This window comes from Filicampus tigris, chromosome 6, assembly GCF_054856515.1.
Source record: "Filicampus tigris isolate MCC_2025a chromosome 6, RoL_Ftig_1.0, whole genome shotgun sequence".
Taxonomy (NCBI): Eukaryota; Metazoa; Chordata; class Actinopteri; order Syngnathiformes; family Syngnathidae; genus Filicampus; species Filicampus tigris.
The window spans coordinates 4,489,203-4,506,670 of record NC_141222.1 but is presented as its reverse complement, the minus strand read 5'-3'; the positions used below and the strand labels follow the sequence as shown (position 1 = coordinate 4,506,670).

General features: G+C 41.3%; 1 protein-coding gene across 8 annotated transcripts in view; it reads right to left on the bottom strand.

The window, feature by feature from the left end:
• The window catches only part of LOC147145540 (potassium voltage-gated channel subfamily KQT member 5-like), a 118,218-nt gene that overhangs the window by 85,836 nt on the left and 14,914 nt on the right, over nucleotides 1–17,468 (bottom strand). The window contains exon 1 of one of the 8 annotated variants that reach the window (XM_086032301.1): nucleotides 692–809. The exons of the other annotated variants lie outside the window; for them this stretch is intronic. Within the exon in view, the coding sequence (XP_085888427.1) occupies nucleotides 692–693 (2 nt within the window). The 5' untranslated portion in view covers nucleotides 694–809. Of the gene's footprint in view, nucleotides 1–691; nucleotides 810–17,468 lie in introns of those variants that run through there. 8 annotated transcript variants of the gene reach the window in all.

Genomic DNA, 17,468 nt, shown 5'->3' with positions numbered 1-17,468 from the left:
GTATGTGAGGTAACTCAACTTTAGTTGATTTGTTTCTGCCATCTGACCTCTAAATCACTTGCAGAACAACAATCACGATGATGGCAACCAGAGGGTTTGTTAATCTAGCATCTGTATATTTATATTCCCAGTCCCCTTCAATCCCCAGGCATTCACTTTATTTAAAGGTGCACGCACAAACACCAACGTTGTCATTGTCATTTGGTGACAATACACACAAGGAATGTGCGTGTAGAGGGGAGGGATGGACGAGTACTGGTGAATGTGTGGAGCGTGGACAGATGGATAGTTGCATCTGAATATGAGTTGGCTATTGAGTGGGCTTTAAGTATGTCTATGAGTGTTTATGCATGTGCCTGTGCCCGAGGGGAGCGTGGGCAGTTGCGTTGCCAAGAGTGCGACAGTGTATGAGTGGAGAAACGATCAAGGTAGTGTGCCCTTCCAGCCCAAGTACTTTCCATTCAATTTAAAAGCTTACATACTTTACAGTAGCAGCCCAACAAATGTTCCCTCTCATGTTGGACTTAAGCCATTTTGCAAGAACGGTTTAAAAACAACTATGTCCACAATGAATTCTGATGGACAGGCTGGATGACAAGCACCCTTTCAACCATTCAGAAATACAGGCCAAAATAACCTGGACCCAATTTGTTTGATATAGTTAACATTATATCCCTCCATCCATACATACATTTTCTTCTGCTTATCCAGGGTTGGTTCGCAGGGGCAGACGCTTTAGCATCTCCACATCCACTTCATCCAGCTCTTTCCAGGGTATCCCAAGGCATACACAGAACAGCCGGGAGATATACAGTAGTCTATTCCAGGGGTCCACAACCACTGGGCCACGGACCAGTTCTGGGCCGCAGGACACTTTGGACCGGGACACGGCGGTGCACACAGATGAAAGAAAAAGAGAATAAAGTACAGCACTTACGGTTTATATATTATCCTAGGCTGAAAAATATTTTATTTTGAAGTGACCAGATTCTCTCTGTTTCATCCATCTATGACTGACTCTTAACGCATGTCACGTCTTGTCCGTCGCATAACACTAATATTAAATGCACAAGCTAGCAAATGATTAAAATAAACAGACGTATTTGGAAAGTTCCTTTGCAATGGGGAAAAGGCCCAGTGAGAATTCAACACAAGAGCCTATGCCCAAGAAGAAAAAGAAGGGTACCGTATTTTACGGACTATAAGTCGCAACAGCCATAAAATGCATAAGAGGAAAATAACATATATAAGTCGCACTGGAGTATAAGTCGCATTTTGGGAGGAAATTGTGCGCTTAGTACACATCATTTCCACCGAGCTACAATGCTACATGTAGCATACAAGAAAGATACGGTAAGATAACTTTAAAGTCACCAAAACGATTGTAGATCGCTTAAATAAGTCTTTTATTCACGACTGTATGCCATGTGTTCACTAACAAGTTCATTTTTTTATCAGGAAAATGAAAAGAGTTGCCACTTTCTCTTTTATCCATTCATTTTGGAGAAATTAGTAAATAAGTAACCCAATGAATAACGCCCCTTGTTAATGAGGAGAATGGCCGCACCCCCTAGCATTCTATCCATGTTTGGCCGGAGTCACGCGAGGAACCAATTTCAAACCCTCTACTTTTATTGCTTATAACTTCCAAAAATGGCAATCAATTGGCACCAAAATTTATGTGGACATCTCTACTAATGCCCACTTCAACAGATCAAAAGGATTAACCTCTCCATGGCTGATTTATATAAGAATGAGGAAATGTGGAAGTCAGCAGAGCTACATAGATTTAGGCTGGGATGAGCGCACACTGCTTCTTTGCTTGAAAAAAAACCAAAATACTGCTTCTTTGCTGATCACGGTTAGAACGGGCGAGGCATTAAATACCAGTCAGGATATTTACAGAGACTGAAGTGGGAATGAGTAGACGTGCACATTTATTTGGATGAGGAATGGACCCAGTTTTTCGACTTAGAACGCGCCGTCCAATTTGGAAGGTAACAGCCGAAATGGCACGTTCCAATGCGGCCACACTTGGCTGTGCAGTCAGCCTCACCGAAACATCTTGTTCGCTGTTCGATGAGGGCTTTTATCACTCTCACGTCGCTTCATTCAGGCAGGTCGCGGCTGCAATCAAGCAAGCAAGCAGGGACACCGCACGCGACTGCTTGCGAGGCGACATGAAGACAGAGGTTCATCTTCACCTCCACACGCTGGGCGGACAGTAAGGAGCTAATGTTGTTGTGCTTACGCCTTTTGTTTTAATGGCCTGAATCTAGTTGCTCCTATTAGCCGTCCCAATCCTACCTTTAGCCGGGGAGGGGAGCCGGGGGCTCCAATCTGCCTGCTACTGCTGCAAGCCTCGTCTCTCTCCCTCCTGAGACACGAGTTTAGCGTCTCTAAATGTTCGTGTGTCGGGGTTCGTGTGCGCATTCATGCTCTTGTCCGCTTCAGCTTGTGAAAGTGGAGGAGCAATCGCCACGGTATTTTTGATTTTGTGGAGGTGATCATGATGAGATCACCTTTTATGTCAATAAATCCAAATTATTGTGCAGAACACTTTTATACTTTCACAGGTTAAAGTGGACAAGAGTAGTAATGTGCATTTGCATTTTGGTGGCGATCGGTCACCGTTTTAGACAACAGAACTGTGTCCCTTTAAGTAAGGTAACAAACTGTTTTTACTTTGTTACTTGACACCTCTGCTTTTTAAAACGAGGAGTCAAAACAGGACTGTAGTCTTTCATTTACAAGCACAAATACAATCTGAGCTAGGAACCAGGCTGAGGTAGGAAGTGAGCTGTCACACACTCTAACAAAACCCCCTCTGGTCTTCAGTAAATGACAACCCACCTGCGACTTCCTGTAAATCCCCCAACCCCCGAAGTAAAAAAAAAGCTTAATGTTACTTAATGTTGGAAAACTCTGACCAATCGTCACCAAAATTCATTTACAAATCTCCACCTATGCCCACACCAATCAATGACAATATCAAAACAATTGCCTCAACATTTACATTTTGATGACACATGTGGCGAGGCTCCATGGATTTGTTTGCCAAATAGGGAATATATCCCCCTGCATATGAAGGCTCCATTTGTTTAGCCAGGTTTTATCCTGGAAGTCTCACAAAACCTAGCACTGGTACCTGAAACATGGTACTCAAACAGACGCATCAGGGATGCAAGGCGGTCTCCAATTGCCCAGGTCACATGCAGGGCTGGGTACCTCATCTGCAAGTGGAAATCTTGCGTTTTACCTCTATAAATGCACTTTGCGCAAGTCAAACTCATGCACGGACCCAGCGAATCAATTTCTGCTTCCACAATGCCAACCACAATCAGGAGCCGCTTTGATTGGCCCGGGATTCAGCTGCGTTCCATCCCACAATGACGTACAACGGCGCAAATGCCCGCGAATGCTCTTTTTCGTGACAAGAAGTTCTGAAACAACGATGATCTTGTCTCAATTTACCCACAATTTTATTTAGTGTGAAATCTCAGACCATTTAATTGCACACAAGCTGATACAGTATACTCACAAGAAGCCGTGACTGATTCTGTGGTATGAATGGCAACTGGGGTATGCAGAGGACTATTGTACTTTATGGCATCAAATGGACACATACCGTAGTTTCAGGACTATAAGCCGCTACTTTTTTCCTAGGTTTTGAACCGTTTATATCAAGGTGTGCCTATTCTGTGGATTTTTCTTCCACCGTTAGGGGGCGCTCTAACTGGAATTACAATACATTACAATTGCCATTAACAGGATGTGACTGCAGGTGGAGAACTTCAACAGGCGAGGACGCTATGCACCAGGTTATGAATTACATGGTATGCGGAAGTATAGCTGACAAACTGGAGTGGCAGCAGCAGTAAAATTAAGATAAGTACTGTTTATTTTCTCTTGGTTCTGTTCCATTTTAATCAGCAAAGTTGCTGCCGTGTTAAAAGGCAGTGTTAGGAAAGAATATGTTCATGTGCATACATGTACATTTACAGTTCAAAATCGTTCTGTAAATGCAGTAAATATCTAATTTTTCAACAAAAGTTCGGCTTGTAAAAAAGTGTGCCATATAGGATGGAAAATACGATATTTCATTGTTCTGCCTTCCGCTATATGTCACGGGTATAGACAGACGAACAAAGACATACTGTATTTGTAATGAGTAAATCATAATTTTTAGAAAAAATCTGTGAAACTATGCCGCTGATAATGTCTCATGGGACATTATGTTCGACGTCACAGTTTTTGGGAATGGCTTTCTTAGACGACCACCAATTTGAGGCACTTGCACTTCCAGTGCTTATAGTGAGTGGGCCTTGTTACAAAGGCAATAGTGAGAATGTGTGACAGAATGTAGCATTCATTGAATTACAGTAGTGAAGGGCATAACATGATGTCATTTCTTTCATTATTGGCTGATAGATGTTCAGCTGGTTGCGATTAGTAAGCAGCAGCTGCTCACTGGAGTAAAAGTTGTTCTGTCATGGAAGGTCATAACTGTTGACATGGGGGAAAATAGCGACTGCAGCTCAGGACCGGATGCAGCTGATGAATTGAGAGAAACAGGATTCCCTGTCCTAAATAGATTAATTAGTAGCATCCTTACACAAAGGGCTCTATTTTCATCAAGTCTGGAGCGAGACGCCGGCTAATTCTGTGTAGGGGCAGATCTGTGCAAGCGAGCACATTGTGGAGCATTTAAAAAAAAAAAAAAACACAGCCAACTTCATTCACCGCCAATCGAAGCGGCTAGTTTCATTCGCTTTAAATGCCATGCGTGAGAGGCGCGCTTGACATGGCGGAAGGACACACTGATTTGGTTGTGTCCTGTGACAGATCGAGGTGCGTAAAATATGTTTATAAGGAACTGCATGCAAACCTCCTCAAGTGGATGATTTACGGTTGCTTGGGAGATGGCCGATATGTGAAGTGGGCACTTGGGGGAATACCTTCCACCCCAATTATACATCTGTGTATGACCCCGCCACCCTCAATAGCTCCACTATGGCCTGTAAAATGAATTAAAAAATATATCGCTGGGATTGAGACAAAACCTCATAAGTCATATTTGGTGAATCTATACTATTAGTCATCCAGACTCATGGGTGTTACTTTTACACATTATTGACCAATCTAATGTGTTGAAAATGGCTTTATTTCTTTCATGATGCAACGATAATGGTGGAACAAATTTGCCATTTTTGGGGTCTCCTGAACAGTGGCTATTTCGGAGGTACAATGTTTTATATAATAAAGATAATAATGATAATAATTCGTTCAATGAACTGACAATGATTCAGAGGGATTGTCCCACACAATTGTCATAGTTATGAAGTATGACGATATCCACCACACATATCTACGGAGCTCAGAATCTGTTTGCCTGTGCCCTGATCTGATTCACCAAAATTGCGTTACAACTTAAACATGGTTCCAGCAAGCATAAACTTTAGTCTACTTTTCAGCCAAGAAATTGTCTAGTGCACCTCGCGCACGTCAAAGGAGCCGCCCTCCGTTCGCTGGAACGCCCAGTATGGTACAGAGAGATGAACCAAATTCCCAAACAAGCGCATCAAGGCTTGCGTCAACACGGAAATCCGGATCCACCTCTTTTGACGCTCGAGTGTAGCGCACCGTCTACGAATATAGTGCAGTGCTGTTCCCATCACCTGCGGGCCTTTTTTTCATGTCTGTAAGTTGTTTTGTATGATATCATATGAGACCGAACTATGTAATGAGGCATTTGCCTGTGGTTCACAAGATGAGTCCAACAGGTTGGTGGGTCAACCAAATGAAGCAAGAACTGAGAAGCCTTTCAGGGTGTAGTAGAAGCAGATGGTTGGTGGGGAATCTGCTTTGTATGCATTAATGTTTATCCAGGTGCTAAGAGAGAAACAGAGCAGGCGGGACTTTTTTCGTTCTTTCTGCTGGGGTGCTTAATGCATGCATAGCCAGTGCAGTCTGTTCAAAAAGTCATTATATAGTCCTATTCATGATTGGAGAGACAGACAGAAGCCACAGCTGAGGCTGTCAGGCTCAAAGAAAGATTAATTGTGTTTCAGACCGAAAGGTTTTCTGTTTCTTGTTGTTTTTTGTGATAATGAAATAGTTTACATTCAATACAATACTTGTTTGTCTCAGTGGAGTCTAGAATAATATTGAGACAAAATCTGCAATAATGATAATTATAATGATAAAAATGATAATTTACTCGCCTACGGGTCGATATTAATAACGCTAACTGCATTTCTTTGAAGAAGTCTGAAAATAAATGATGAAATAAGCCTTGGCAACATAACATTATTTACGATTACGATTAGAATGCACTTTCGTATTCTTTAAAGGTCCCTAAATAAGAAAGAAACCTCAGTTAGTAGTAGTTAATAGTACCTTGTGTGAAATGAGCAAAACAAAGCCAGGAGTACATAGAAAATATCTGTACAGTGTAAAAAAAACAACAACATATTTTAGAAAATGGTGCTAGAGAGAACAAATATGCAAATTGTAATGTAAATGTATTGAAGATTAAATGAAAATACAAACACTCGCTAAAATCTCATGTTTGGAATAGATTGATTTCTTCAACACAACAAATTTATTAGATTTTACTCTAAGAAGACTAGATTCGGTCCAAGTAAACAGAGTAAAATTTGAGAGCAAAATATTTTGCATAAAATTCTCCTTTTGCGCAAATTTTACGCTGAATATATTACCTTCAAATTTTACCCTGCTTACTGGGACCAAATCTAGTCTTTTTAGAGTAAAATGTATGGTGTATAAACACCAAAAAGGTAGTTGGTTTTCCGGTTCGCTGCAAAATGCCAAGAGTAATAATTCCGCGTCATCATTCTCACATCCTTAGCCTCACTTAAATATAAATCATTCAGACAAATATTTTTTGATCCAAAATCCTTACCAGCCACATGTGGAATCGAGCTCTACTATAGCAACAACATGGCTCAAACATCGCCACCCACGTAATTGATCGTGAGTGCAACTGGAAGCTGATTTATTCAATAAAGTGTCACAAGCACTAACATTTTACAGAGAAACACAGGGACCCTTCAGGAACTTCTTGCGCAAAGTGGATACAGTGTTAAAATATCTGACATTATTTTCCTTCTGGCTTTTTGCAAAACATGCAAGACGATATATTCTTCCATCAGCACATCTTTTTAAACACGCTCATCTATGGTATGCGATCAGGCTACTGTACCCCAAAACTAATCTTTTCTCACTGCAGTCAAGCTAGCCTATTAAAAGCCCAAGTGGGTAATATGAACCATGTGGCGCTGTCATTTCAGTCTCTGTTATTTCAACAAGCAGCTGTTGAATGATCCTACGTAGCTTGAATTCTAAAATCCCTTCCTCCCTCACCTGACAACACGGCCTTACATGCTATCAGGTCAGCTTTATTTTATGAAGACACTAATCAATGAGTTGATTTGCCGGCAGACATCTTGCAAAGGAATGCACTGCGTAGCAGGGCAGGGCCCATTCAAGTGACTTGTGTTGCTATCAAACATGCTTCAACCAGCTGTTGATTCATTGGGACTCAGAGATCAAACAAAGTAAAACAAAAAAAAAGAAAAAAAGAATACAACCTTAATAATAAAACGTTTTGCAGAATGGTATTAAGTAAACCATGTTTCCAAATGGAGTGGGAGAATAATATCCATATCGCAATATTAATTTCATCATCATTTTTGTACAAGTACAGTGCCAGGACTTTATCTCTCATAGGGCGGGGGTGGTGGTAGGGGTGGCGGCGCTTGACCTGTACGTGGTGGGTTTCGGGGGGTCCTGAAGGAAAAAAAAAATCATGACTTCACTTATTTGAGAGGTTCTCAGTTTTTTTTTTTCAATAAATGTATGATACACACTAGCGGTGCGTTCTATAGAATTGGGAACTTCTCTGTAAAACTGCCTCTTTTTTCAAAGCTACTTTATTACCTCTTAGCGCCTAATTAGTTCTTGCCCTACAGCCAGCCTAACTCATGATTCTCATTTTGGTGCATACCCCCCCTACTGTACATATACAGTCAATGCCTTCAGAACAATGCATGCGAAACAGGCGGGTCGCGTTTCCGTCTCTCGTCAGCAAAACGGGGAGTCCGTCAATGATGGATCGTGAGGTCTGACTTGACCATGTTAGTGATGATAACATAGATGGAGGAAAATTCACTTCCATCTGTGCTTAGTTCGTCATTTTTGGAAGTTTCCCGTTTATCGTCTAACGTCAGCAAAACGGGCATCAATCAGTGACGGACAGATGGACCGGTTCGTCAGTCAGACGGAATGCCCACTTGGCACATAGAACATAATGAAAAGAAAATGTTTGACTTGGTTTCTGCATCAAAACATTTTTTCTCCTTGAATTACTTTTTTTTCAAAATACTTGAGTACCGTATTTCCGGACTATAAGTCGCACCTTTATGTAAGCCTCACCCACTCTATTTTAAAAAAACAATAATGAATAAATGATATATAAGCCGCACCTTTATATAAGCCACATGTATCTATGTTGAAAAATTAGATATTTACTGCATTTACAGAATGATTTTGAACTATAAATGTACATGTATGGACCTGAACAGATTATTTCCTAACATTGCCTTTTAACACGGCAGCAACTCTGCTGATTCAAACGGAACAGAAAGAGAAATAAACAGTACTTATCTTCATTTCACTGCCCGCTGCCAGTCCAGTTTGTCAGTTAAAATCCACCATTTATTGCTGTACTTCCACATACCACCTAATTCATAACCTAGTGCGTAGCGCCCTCGCCTGTTGAACTCGATCCACATACAGTCACATCCTGTTAATAGCAATTGTGTTGTAATTCCGGTTAGAGTGTCCCTAGCGGTGGAAGAAAAATCCACAGAATAGCCGGACCTTTATATTAGCCGCATGGTTCAAAACCTAAGAAAAAAGTAACGGCTTATAGTCTGGAAAATATGGCAAAAAGCTGGAGTTGATATTTGAACTTCTACTAAGGTCTTTTTAAACCTCAATATCTATACAGTGATTATGGAAAGTAATCAGACCCCTTGACATTTTTCACTTTCTGTGTCATTGCAGCCATTTGCCAAAATTCAAGAGAAGAGCCTTGATGAGAGAGCTAATAAGAACCCAAAGATCAGTGTGGCTGAGCTCCAGAGATGCAGTAGGGAGATGGGAGAAAGTTCCACAAAGTCAACTATCACTGCGGCCCTCTACCGGTTGGCGCTTTATGCCAGAGTGGCCCGACGGAAGCCTCGCCTGCATAGAGTTTGCCGAAAAACACATGAAGGACTCCCAGATTAAAGGCCTAGATAGACCAAAACGACGTTGGCCAACAGTGACAGACGCTTACCCCCTGTGGTGTCCGGCCGGCTGTCGGCACGTCACGCCGGAGGAATACACCGCAACGACAGACAGCGACGCTGACCATTAAAGTACCTTCGCGTGCATAAGATGTAATACCCTTCCATACCATCGCCGGCGGTAGTCACTATTTCTCATTGCTAGAAAAATCCAACCAGAAAGATGTTGGCCGGGGGCGGATTATAAAAATGTAAACAATGCATTCAGCTATATTCTTCGCTCATGATGAACTCCCACGCAAAGTAAACCATCACATTCTTGACACGGTATTGTGAAATACTTAAATTGTCAACCCTCGCGCTTGTATTTGTAAGGTTAAGGCAGCAAAGGGGTGCTCACTGTATATCCGCATTTGTCACTTCCCGTTCGTGCCCAGTGCACTGATTCGCTAGCTAACAGCCAATCAGAGTGACCAAATGTCACGACTGGCGACGCCGATTCAACATGCGTAAACGCCCCCAAGACGCTTAATGACGAGTTACGGCACTACGACGGTGGCCGCTACACCAATCAGACGGCGCATTCAGACGCCACGACGTTTCACGACCTCCGACGTCGGTTTGGTCTATGTAGGCCTTTAGAGAAATAAGATGCTGCGGTCTGATGAGAGCAAGATTTAACTTTGTGGTGTTAATTCTAAGCGGTGTGTGTGAAGAGACCCAGGCACTGCTCATTAACTGCCAAATACAATCCCTATAGTGAAACGTGGTGGTGGGAGCATTTTGTGGGGGTTGTTTTTCAGCTGAAGGGACAGGACGACTGGTTGCAATTGAAGGAAAGATGAACGCAGCGAAGTACGGAGACATCCTGGAGGAAAACCTCTTCCAGAGTGCTCAGGACCTCAGACTGGGCCAAAGGTCCACCTTTTGACAGGACAATGCACAATTAAAAAAACAAAGGAGTGGCTTCAGAACAACTCTGAGCGCTCTTGACTGGCCCAGCCAGAGTCCTGACCTGAACCCGATTGAATATCTCTGGAGAGACTTGAAAATGGCTGTCCACCACTGTTCACAATCCAACCTGACAGAACTGGAGAGGATCTGCAAAGAATAAAGGTGGGGTATCCCCAAATCCAGGTGTGAAAAACTTATTACATCATTCCCAAGAAGACTCATGGCTGTACTTGCTCAAAAAGGTGCTTCTACTCAATAAAATATGTAATCGTCTGAATACTTTTGACCATAAGATATTTCAGTTTTTCTTTTTTAATAAATTTGCAAAAATTTCAACATTTCAGATTTTTCTGTCAAGATGGGGTGCTGAGTGTACATTAATAAGAAATAAAATGAACTTTTTTAGATTTTGGCAAATGGATGCAATAACACAGAAAGTGAAACATTTCAATGGGTCTGAATACTTTCAGTACCCACTGTACTTCTACTTGAGTAGCGAACGTGAGTACTTTTGCCAGCTCGGGTTAAAGCCACATGCGATTGGTCAAGACGTGTTGCAACACTAATGTCTTCATTCTTCATCTTATCCTTCGTAGCTATTTCAATGTGTTCTCATGCCACGTCAACAAATTGCTACAAAAAGCTGACAACACACTCTAAGTATATTAAAAAAGTGGCGATATCCAAAAAAACCCTTTTCGTCAGCATTGTGACCGATCCTTTCTTTCTTCCATCTCCTGACCCCCATCTCTGTTAATGCTCTATTTGGATGACAGAGGACTTTGCCTGCGGTGACCTCCAGAGCTAACGTGCCACTAATATGTTCTGACAAGTCAGCTGAATCAAAGTGCTAACAAAGCGGAACAATGGTTAAAGCCATTCATATCTCAGCATTAGCACTTGAGTTCCCTTGACGATATTCCAGTACATATTATACAGTTACCTCCTGGATTTAACCAAGCAAACCAGTAAGAGCCTTGCATTAGATAATTACAACAACAATTAAAAAGTGTCAGATGAATTCAGACCATTGAGCCACAACAAAGCAGTGAGTAGCTTCTCATTTATTAAACATCCACGTGTGCGGATGTGACCACAAGATTGTAGAAAAGAAATCATTGATCTTTCAAACTTCACAAAACTTCAAAGGTCAATACGGCCTATCTCCAGAGACATCCGCTTAGTGAGGATTTAAAGAATTAACTCTAAAAGTATGGTTTGCTTTGTCTAAAGTGAAAATAATCCAAAACAAAGAGGGAATTGTCACAGAGGCTTTACAGCAGACTTGGGGCCCAATTTTCGTGCCCAGCGCAAGTCTAAAGTGCGGTCGAACTGTGCGCATTTGTAGAGTTTTCTTCCTTTTGGTATTTTTGTTGATGGGTGCAGTTAGAAATGGGCGTTTGCGCCGCTGTGGGATGATGTAAATTTGGCTGCTGCGAAGTGGGCACTTGGAGATCATCTTCCACCCCCGATCATGCGTCCTTGTGTGACAACCCACACACCCCTGCACACACACTAGTTGTGCTGCGGACAGGGGGTACTTTTAAAAATATATTAAAGGTGATAATAATAATAATAATGCATTAAATTAATTGATTTCTACAATAATTCAGAGGGTTTGATGCACGCTGATCTCAAATTTCATATTTTATATCGTTTCTCCCAACGTGTGTGTGTGTGGGGGTGTGTTGGTGTGTGTGTGTGTGTGAGTGCAAGAGTGCTTGTGGATATGTGTCTGTGTATGTTGGGAGGGAGGGAGGAAGTGTTCTTTTCACGTTGTGTTTTGGATGTTTTTTACTGTACAGCACTTTAGGTTGCATTTGTATGAAAAGTGCTATACATGAAATTAGATTTGATTTGATATTTATGAATGAAATAGAATGACATCCACCACACAAATCAGCGGACCTCAGAGTGGGACTGCCTGTGCCTGCATCAGGGGTCTGTTTCACAAAGCAGTTTCATCAAACTCTAGAGTCTACTCTAATCCTGAAGTCTGAGTTGATCTACGCTGAGATAGGAAAGTCTGAGTTTTAGTTCCAGATCATCTGATTTGAATCAGTTTACTCAATTTATCTTCACCTGGATTTAAGCGTGTGTACCACAACTATTAAAAGAGCCTTGATTCGCCGAGTCACAATGCCAACAGGGGGGGGGGCGGCTAGGGGCGAGAACATTGCTGATGGAATATAACAACATTGTTCAAACAGTTAAGACTCGGCATAATCTCATGGGGGTACACTAAAGAAATGATGGTTGAATTTAGGTGGTTTGCACAAAAGGGGAGGGTCGAGGATGGACCGGCAAAAAAGGGTCAAGTGCCCAGCTCTGGAAGTGCCCCAAGTCTACTTGTCCACATATTAAATTGTACCTAGACATGAGTGAATGAATGATTTCAAATCAATGCTATCTGACAAACAGCCATCTTTCTGCTACGGATACCTGAAGGGGACAAACTTAGCGAACGTAATTCCTCCACATTATTGACTACAGCACGTTTAATAAATGCAGTGCACTTACTTTGTCACTTAAGGGAATACTAATAGTCGTTTTGTGATGACATTTTGCTTGTACCTCTACTCAAGAAAATGGTGGTAGGATAGCGACATGTGGTCTCTCTGAGGCACCGTAGTGAACGCGCTTCAAAATGCATTTACTTGGAGCATTCTATTAGTTTACCACTAAAAGGCATTATTTTAAAATTAATTTCTACACAATGTGCCTTTAAGATTATTATATTCCATTTTAGTTCTATGGTCCGTGCTTTCCATTTTCTTTTTCAGTCCGACTATTATCAACGATTTTATCATTAAGATAGCTGAATGTGCATATTTCCTGTTCAAATACATGTGCGGGAATTGAAGTGAAGCATTGCACGCTCCAAGCTTCCAGTGACCATGCAACGTATTCATTGCCGACTTTGGGCCAACCAATAAATTTATAACTCGTGGAACCCTTTATTGATTTTGACACAGATCGGGTTGTTAGAAACATCAGACATGCTGTTTTGATACCAGACATCTAGGTCATTTTATAATCAGGGCTTTGATAGCATAATAAATACAAGAGGAAGACCACATTTTTTTTTATTTAAGAAATAGAGGTCTGCCAAAAAAACAACAACCCAACAACAACAAGCTTGACCTTATATTAAATATTTTTTTGTTTTTCTTACTATCACAATGTTGAAGTGTGAAATTAATAGAAAGCTCTAGGTGGGTTTCCATCTACCTATTTTTATTCAAATGTTCTAGAACTGTGAAAATGAAACTGAATGGAATCGCTAGAAATTTGAAGAAGGCATACAATTCACAAAAATGGTTTTACGCTTGGATTAGGTGGATTGTTAATTTTATCGATAAAAAGAAAATGTGAATGTTGACTATGGAAACAGGTTTTGCAAATACATATTGACCGGACTGGACACCACGTCACACGTTTTGACTGCATATTGCATCACACATTCATATTGGTTAAAGCCACGTTAAAGTAAGCTATGTTGGGAGGATGAAAAAATTGAAATATATATGGAATTCATAAGAAAATTCATCTGCAAAATGCTGCTGAACAACTACTTTTCAAAAGCCTTTTGCGCACCTGCATCCCCATACATATGGAGAAGGACGTGGTGGTCTCCTTCTGCCCGATCCTTTTCATGACGGCTCAATATGTGGTGAAAGCTGACACAATTGTAACCAGAGTTCTTCCAAACCATGAAAGCTCTATCAGCAATCCGTCCATGAACACTTTTGTTGACAGTCAGCCGAGTGCCTTGTCGCAGAGAAATGCTACTATATGATGTCAATCTCCTCTCCTCTCAATATTCGCAAAATAATTACATACAGAAACGGGCATAAGTCGCATGCTCATTTTGCACATTTTCACAAAATTTGCTTCAACATGTGGATGAAAACGCCTTTTCTGAAAACAAATTCATAGTCTAATCGTGTATTTTGAGTTCATATTTTTGTATCTGACTCCAGAGCAATAGTGCCTAGGGTTGTAACGGTACACGTTTCGGTACGGCATGTTCGGTTCGGTCCACTTGCGTTCGGTTCGGTCCACTTATTAGTGCGAGCTTACGTACGGGCGCTATTATAAAAGGTACGTGGTTAAGTCCGAAAGTTGTGTGCCGACATTGCTACATGAGATGGGCGGCAGGTAGCACGTCTAACATGCACGGCATCATCCGACTGTGAATGTTTCTTAGACGAGGGAGCAAAAACGTCAAACTTAAATAGCGAGATTTGTCATATTGTAGCGTCTTCCAGGAACACGCTGTACAACTGTTTGCGCTCTTCTTTCCCCGCTGCTCCACTCGCTAGCCGTACGATGCATTCAGTAACACAACTCAGCAACACACAAATCCGACCACAACATAGATTGTATGTATTTTTTTTCATCACAAAAAGTGTATATATGTACTGTAATGACAACTTGGCTTTAACTTGAATACTTTGATGTGTGATAGGCTGTTGCTGCTGAGTGTTTAAAGATTTCAGTGTCTTAATAATTTACAAAATGAAGAGATCTTTATTCTCGTGTATTTTTTATTCTGGTGTAATTTCTTAGAATATCACCCGAATAGTTCGCTTTTATTTATTTTTTTTGAAAAAAAGTACAGTTTACTTGACATCTTTTCAAAATAAGAATATTTTTTTTAAAAATCTGTTTTTTTGTACCAAATATTTTCCGAACCGAAGTTTCCAAAAAACTGAACCAAAACGTGATTTAGCGTACACTAGTAGTGCCTCACCAGTCATGAACATCACTGTAGGCATAACATCACTGATCACAGATACCTGTAGGCATAACATCGCTCTTTCGTGAGGTTGAAGGTCTGTGCTTGAGCAGAGAAGATTTGAATACCAATCCAAATGCTTCTTTGTGTGCAGTTTTGGATTTGAAAAGTTAATGGAAGAATACAATTCATGAAAAATAAACACAAATGTGAATTTTTTGGGACTAGGAGAGAATCTACAAAGAAGGTGCATCATTGTTGAAGCCCTAGGGGAAAAGGTGCGTCTTATAGTCAGACTTAATATATGGGTGACCACAAAATAATGATCCTGTACACAGGAATCACCCTCGCAAATTAGGTGACCACTGACATCATGAAAAAGATGGAAGACAGTGCACAGTACAATGTCAGAAACTCTGGAAATACCACTATGGCAAGCAATTTCATTAAAATACATAGAACCCCCCACTCCCAGTAGTCTTTGTTATTGCTCAACTTGTGATCATCAACGACTTTGAATAATGTTACTGTATGCTGTACCTAACCGGATAGATCAAGGCTTGGCAACACATTGCCTTGCAGACAAAACACATACTGTATTCTATTTGACTGTGGTTGCCCTTCACAGAGGTTCCAACATTGAGCTTTTTATGTTCCCACACAGAGGGCCTATGTGAGGCTTCACCCCCGCACGGGGTGATGCTTGCCCAAAGCAACCATTTTACATGGGGAAGGGTGATCTATGTATATGACAAGCTCTTTTCAAAAACGCTATAAATGCACTTTGATTATTCTGGGGAAACATAAACTATTTTTTAATTTTATGTTTATTGCACCATGTTAGAAATTAATTGGCTCAGTTTGAATATGCTCAACAGAAGATGTTAGAGTCTGTTCAAAATAAAATGGCACAAGTAAATAAACATTTTAAAACGTATGTTGTCGTTTGGAAAAGAGCTCGGCAAATTTGTTTTGAATGTGACAACCATAGACGGTATAAATATTTGAACAGACCCTGAGGGCTCTTTTTTCATGCCCAGCACAAGTCTAGTGCACGGAGAAGAATACCTTTGCTCGTGAGTGGAGTTTTCTTCTTTGCGCTATTTTCATAGATGGGTGCAGTTAAATTGGGGCGTTTGCATCGTTGTGGGCCTGAACACAGCCGACTTACTTGGCTGCTCGACTCATTCATTTATTTAAGGCAGCGTGCTAGAGGAGCACACGGTCTTTGCGGACACAGAAATAATCTCGCTGGAGTCATGCAGAAGATCGACGCACGCGCAAGTACACTTGCAGTGTTTACGTACACTAAAAGTTTGGCAACCCCTGTCTTAAAGGACTGGATTGAAAAAATATTACCCAACACGTCTTGATTGTTTTATTAACCCATCATGGGAACACGTTAAAGTGAAAGTCAACCCAAACATTTTTTTTTCCAGATTATGTTCCATGCGGCCTGCACGGCATTCTGATTAATATTACATTTGTGGAATATGAGAAATCCATCTGTTTTTAGCCAGCTCAGGGGGCGGCCATTTTGTCACTTCTGACAACTGAAGATGACATTGAAGTTGCTCAGGGCTCAAGTAACGACCAATCATAGCGCAGCTTCAGAAAACAGGTGAGCCCTGATTGGTCGTTATTTGGGCCCTGACAAAATGGCCACCCCTGGAGATGGCTAAAAGTGGGTGCATTTTGCTGCTTACCTTATATTCCACAAACGCAATATTAATCAGAATGCTGTATTTCAACTAGTGGGTCTACATAGAACATATTCTGGCAAAAAACATGTTTGGGTTAACTTCCTTTTTTAGGATTGTTTGACATTGCTGAAGGTACAAGCTTTACTGCATGCCATTGGAGTTGTGCATGGAACAGTAACTGGGGTCAAACAATCAATATCACACAATACCAGTATTTAATATGAGGGTTAATGACCATATAGACAAAAACTAAGGATTCAAAATGACAAGCATCGTCTGTTAATTCTCTCATCTTACACAGATTCTCTTAAATGATCAAACCAAAGACATGTTTTTATATTCTCTTTCTTATCAGGGTGGAGAAACATTGCACACCATGGCGGTACCAGGGACATGCTGACTATCCAGCTGCAGCCCTGGCCCTGTGGGTAAGACAGAGAGGTCAGAGGGCCTCTGGCCTCCCACCCACGACACAGCAGTATTAACAGGCGAGTAGCAAATGCACGGACCACGCAGTGGCATGGCCTGATGCAGTCTCCCTGATGCAAAGCCAGTCAACCCCATCCCTCCAGGACCGATCTCCAGGAAGTATGCTTGACTTGGCTGTGAATGTGGATGGCGCATGTCCTTGTACACAGTGCCACTCACATTATGACAACTGTGTGTAGCCTATGCCACACTAGAATGAGGGAGGGTGAAGCTATTTCTGAACCAAGATTGTCTGCCCTGTGGTAATACTACACTGTGGATGTTTTG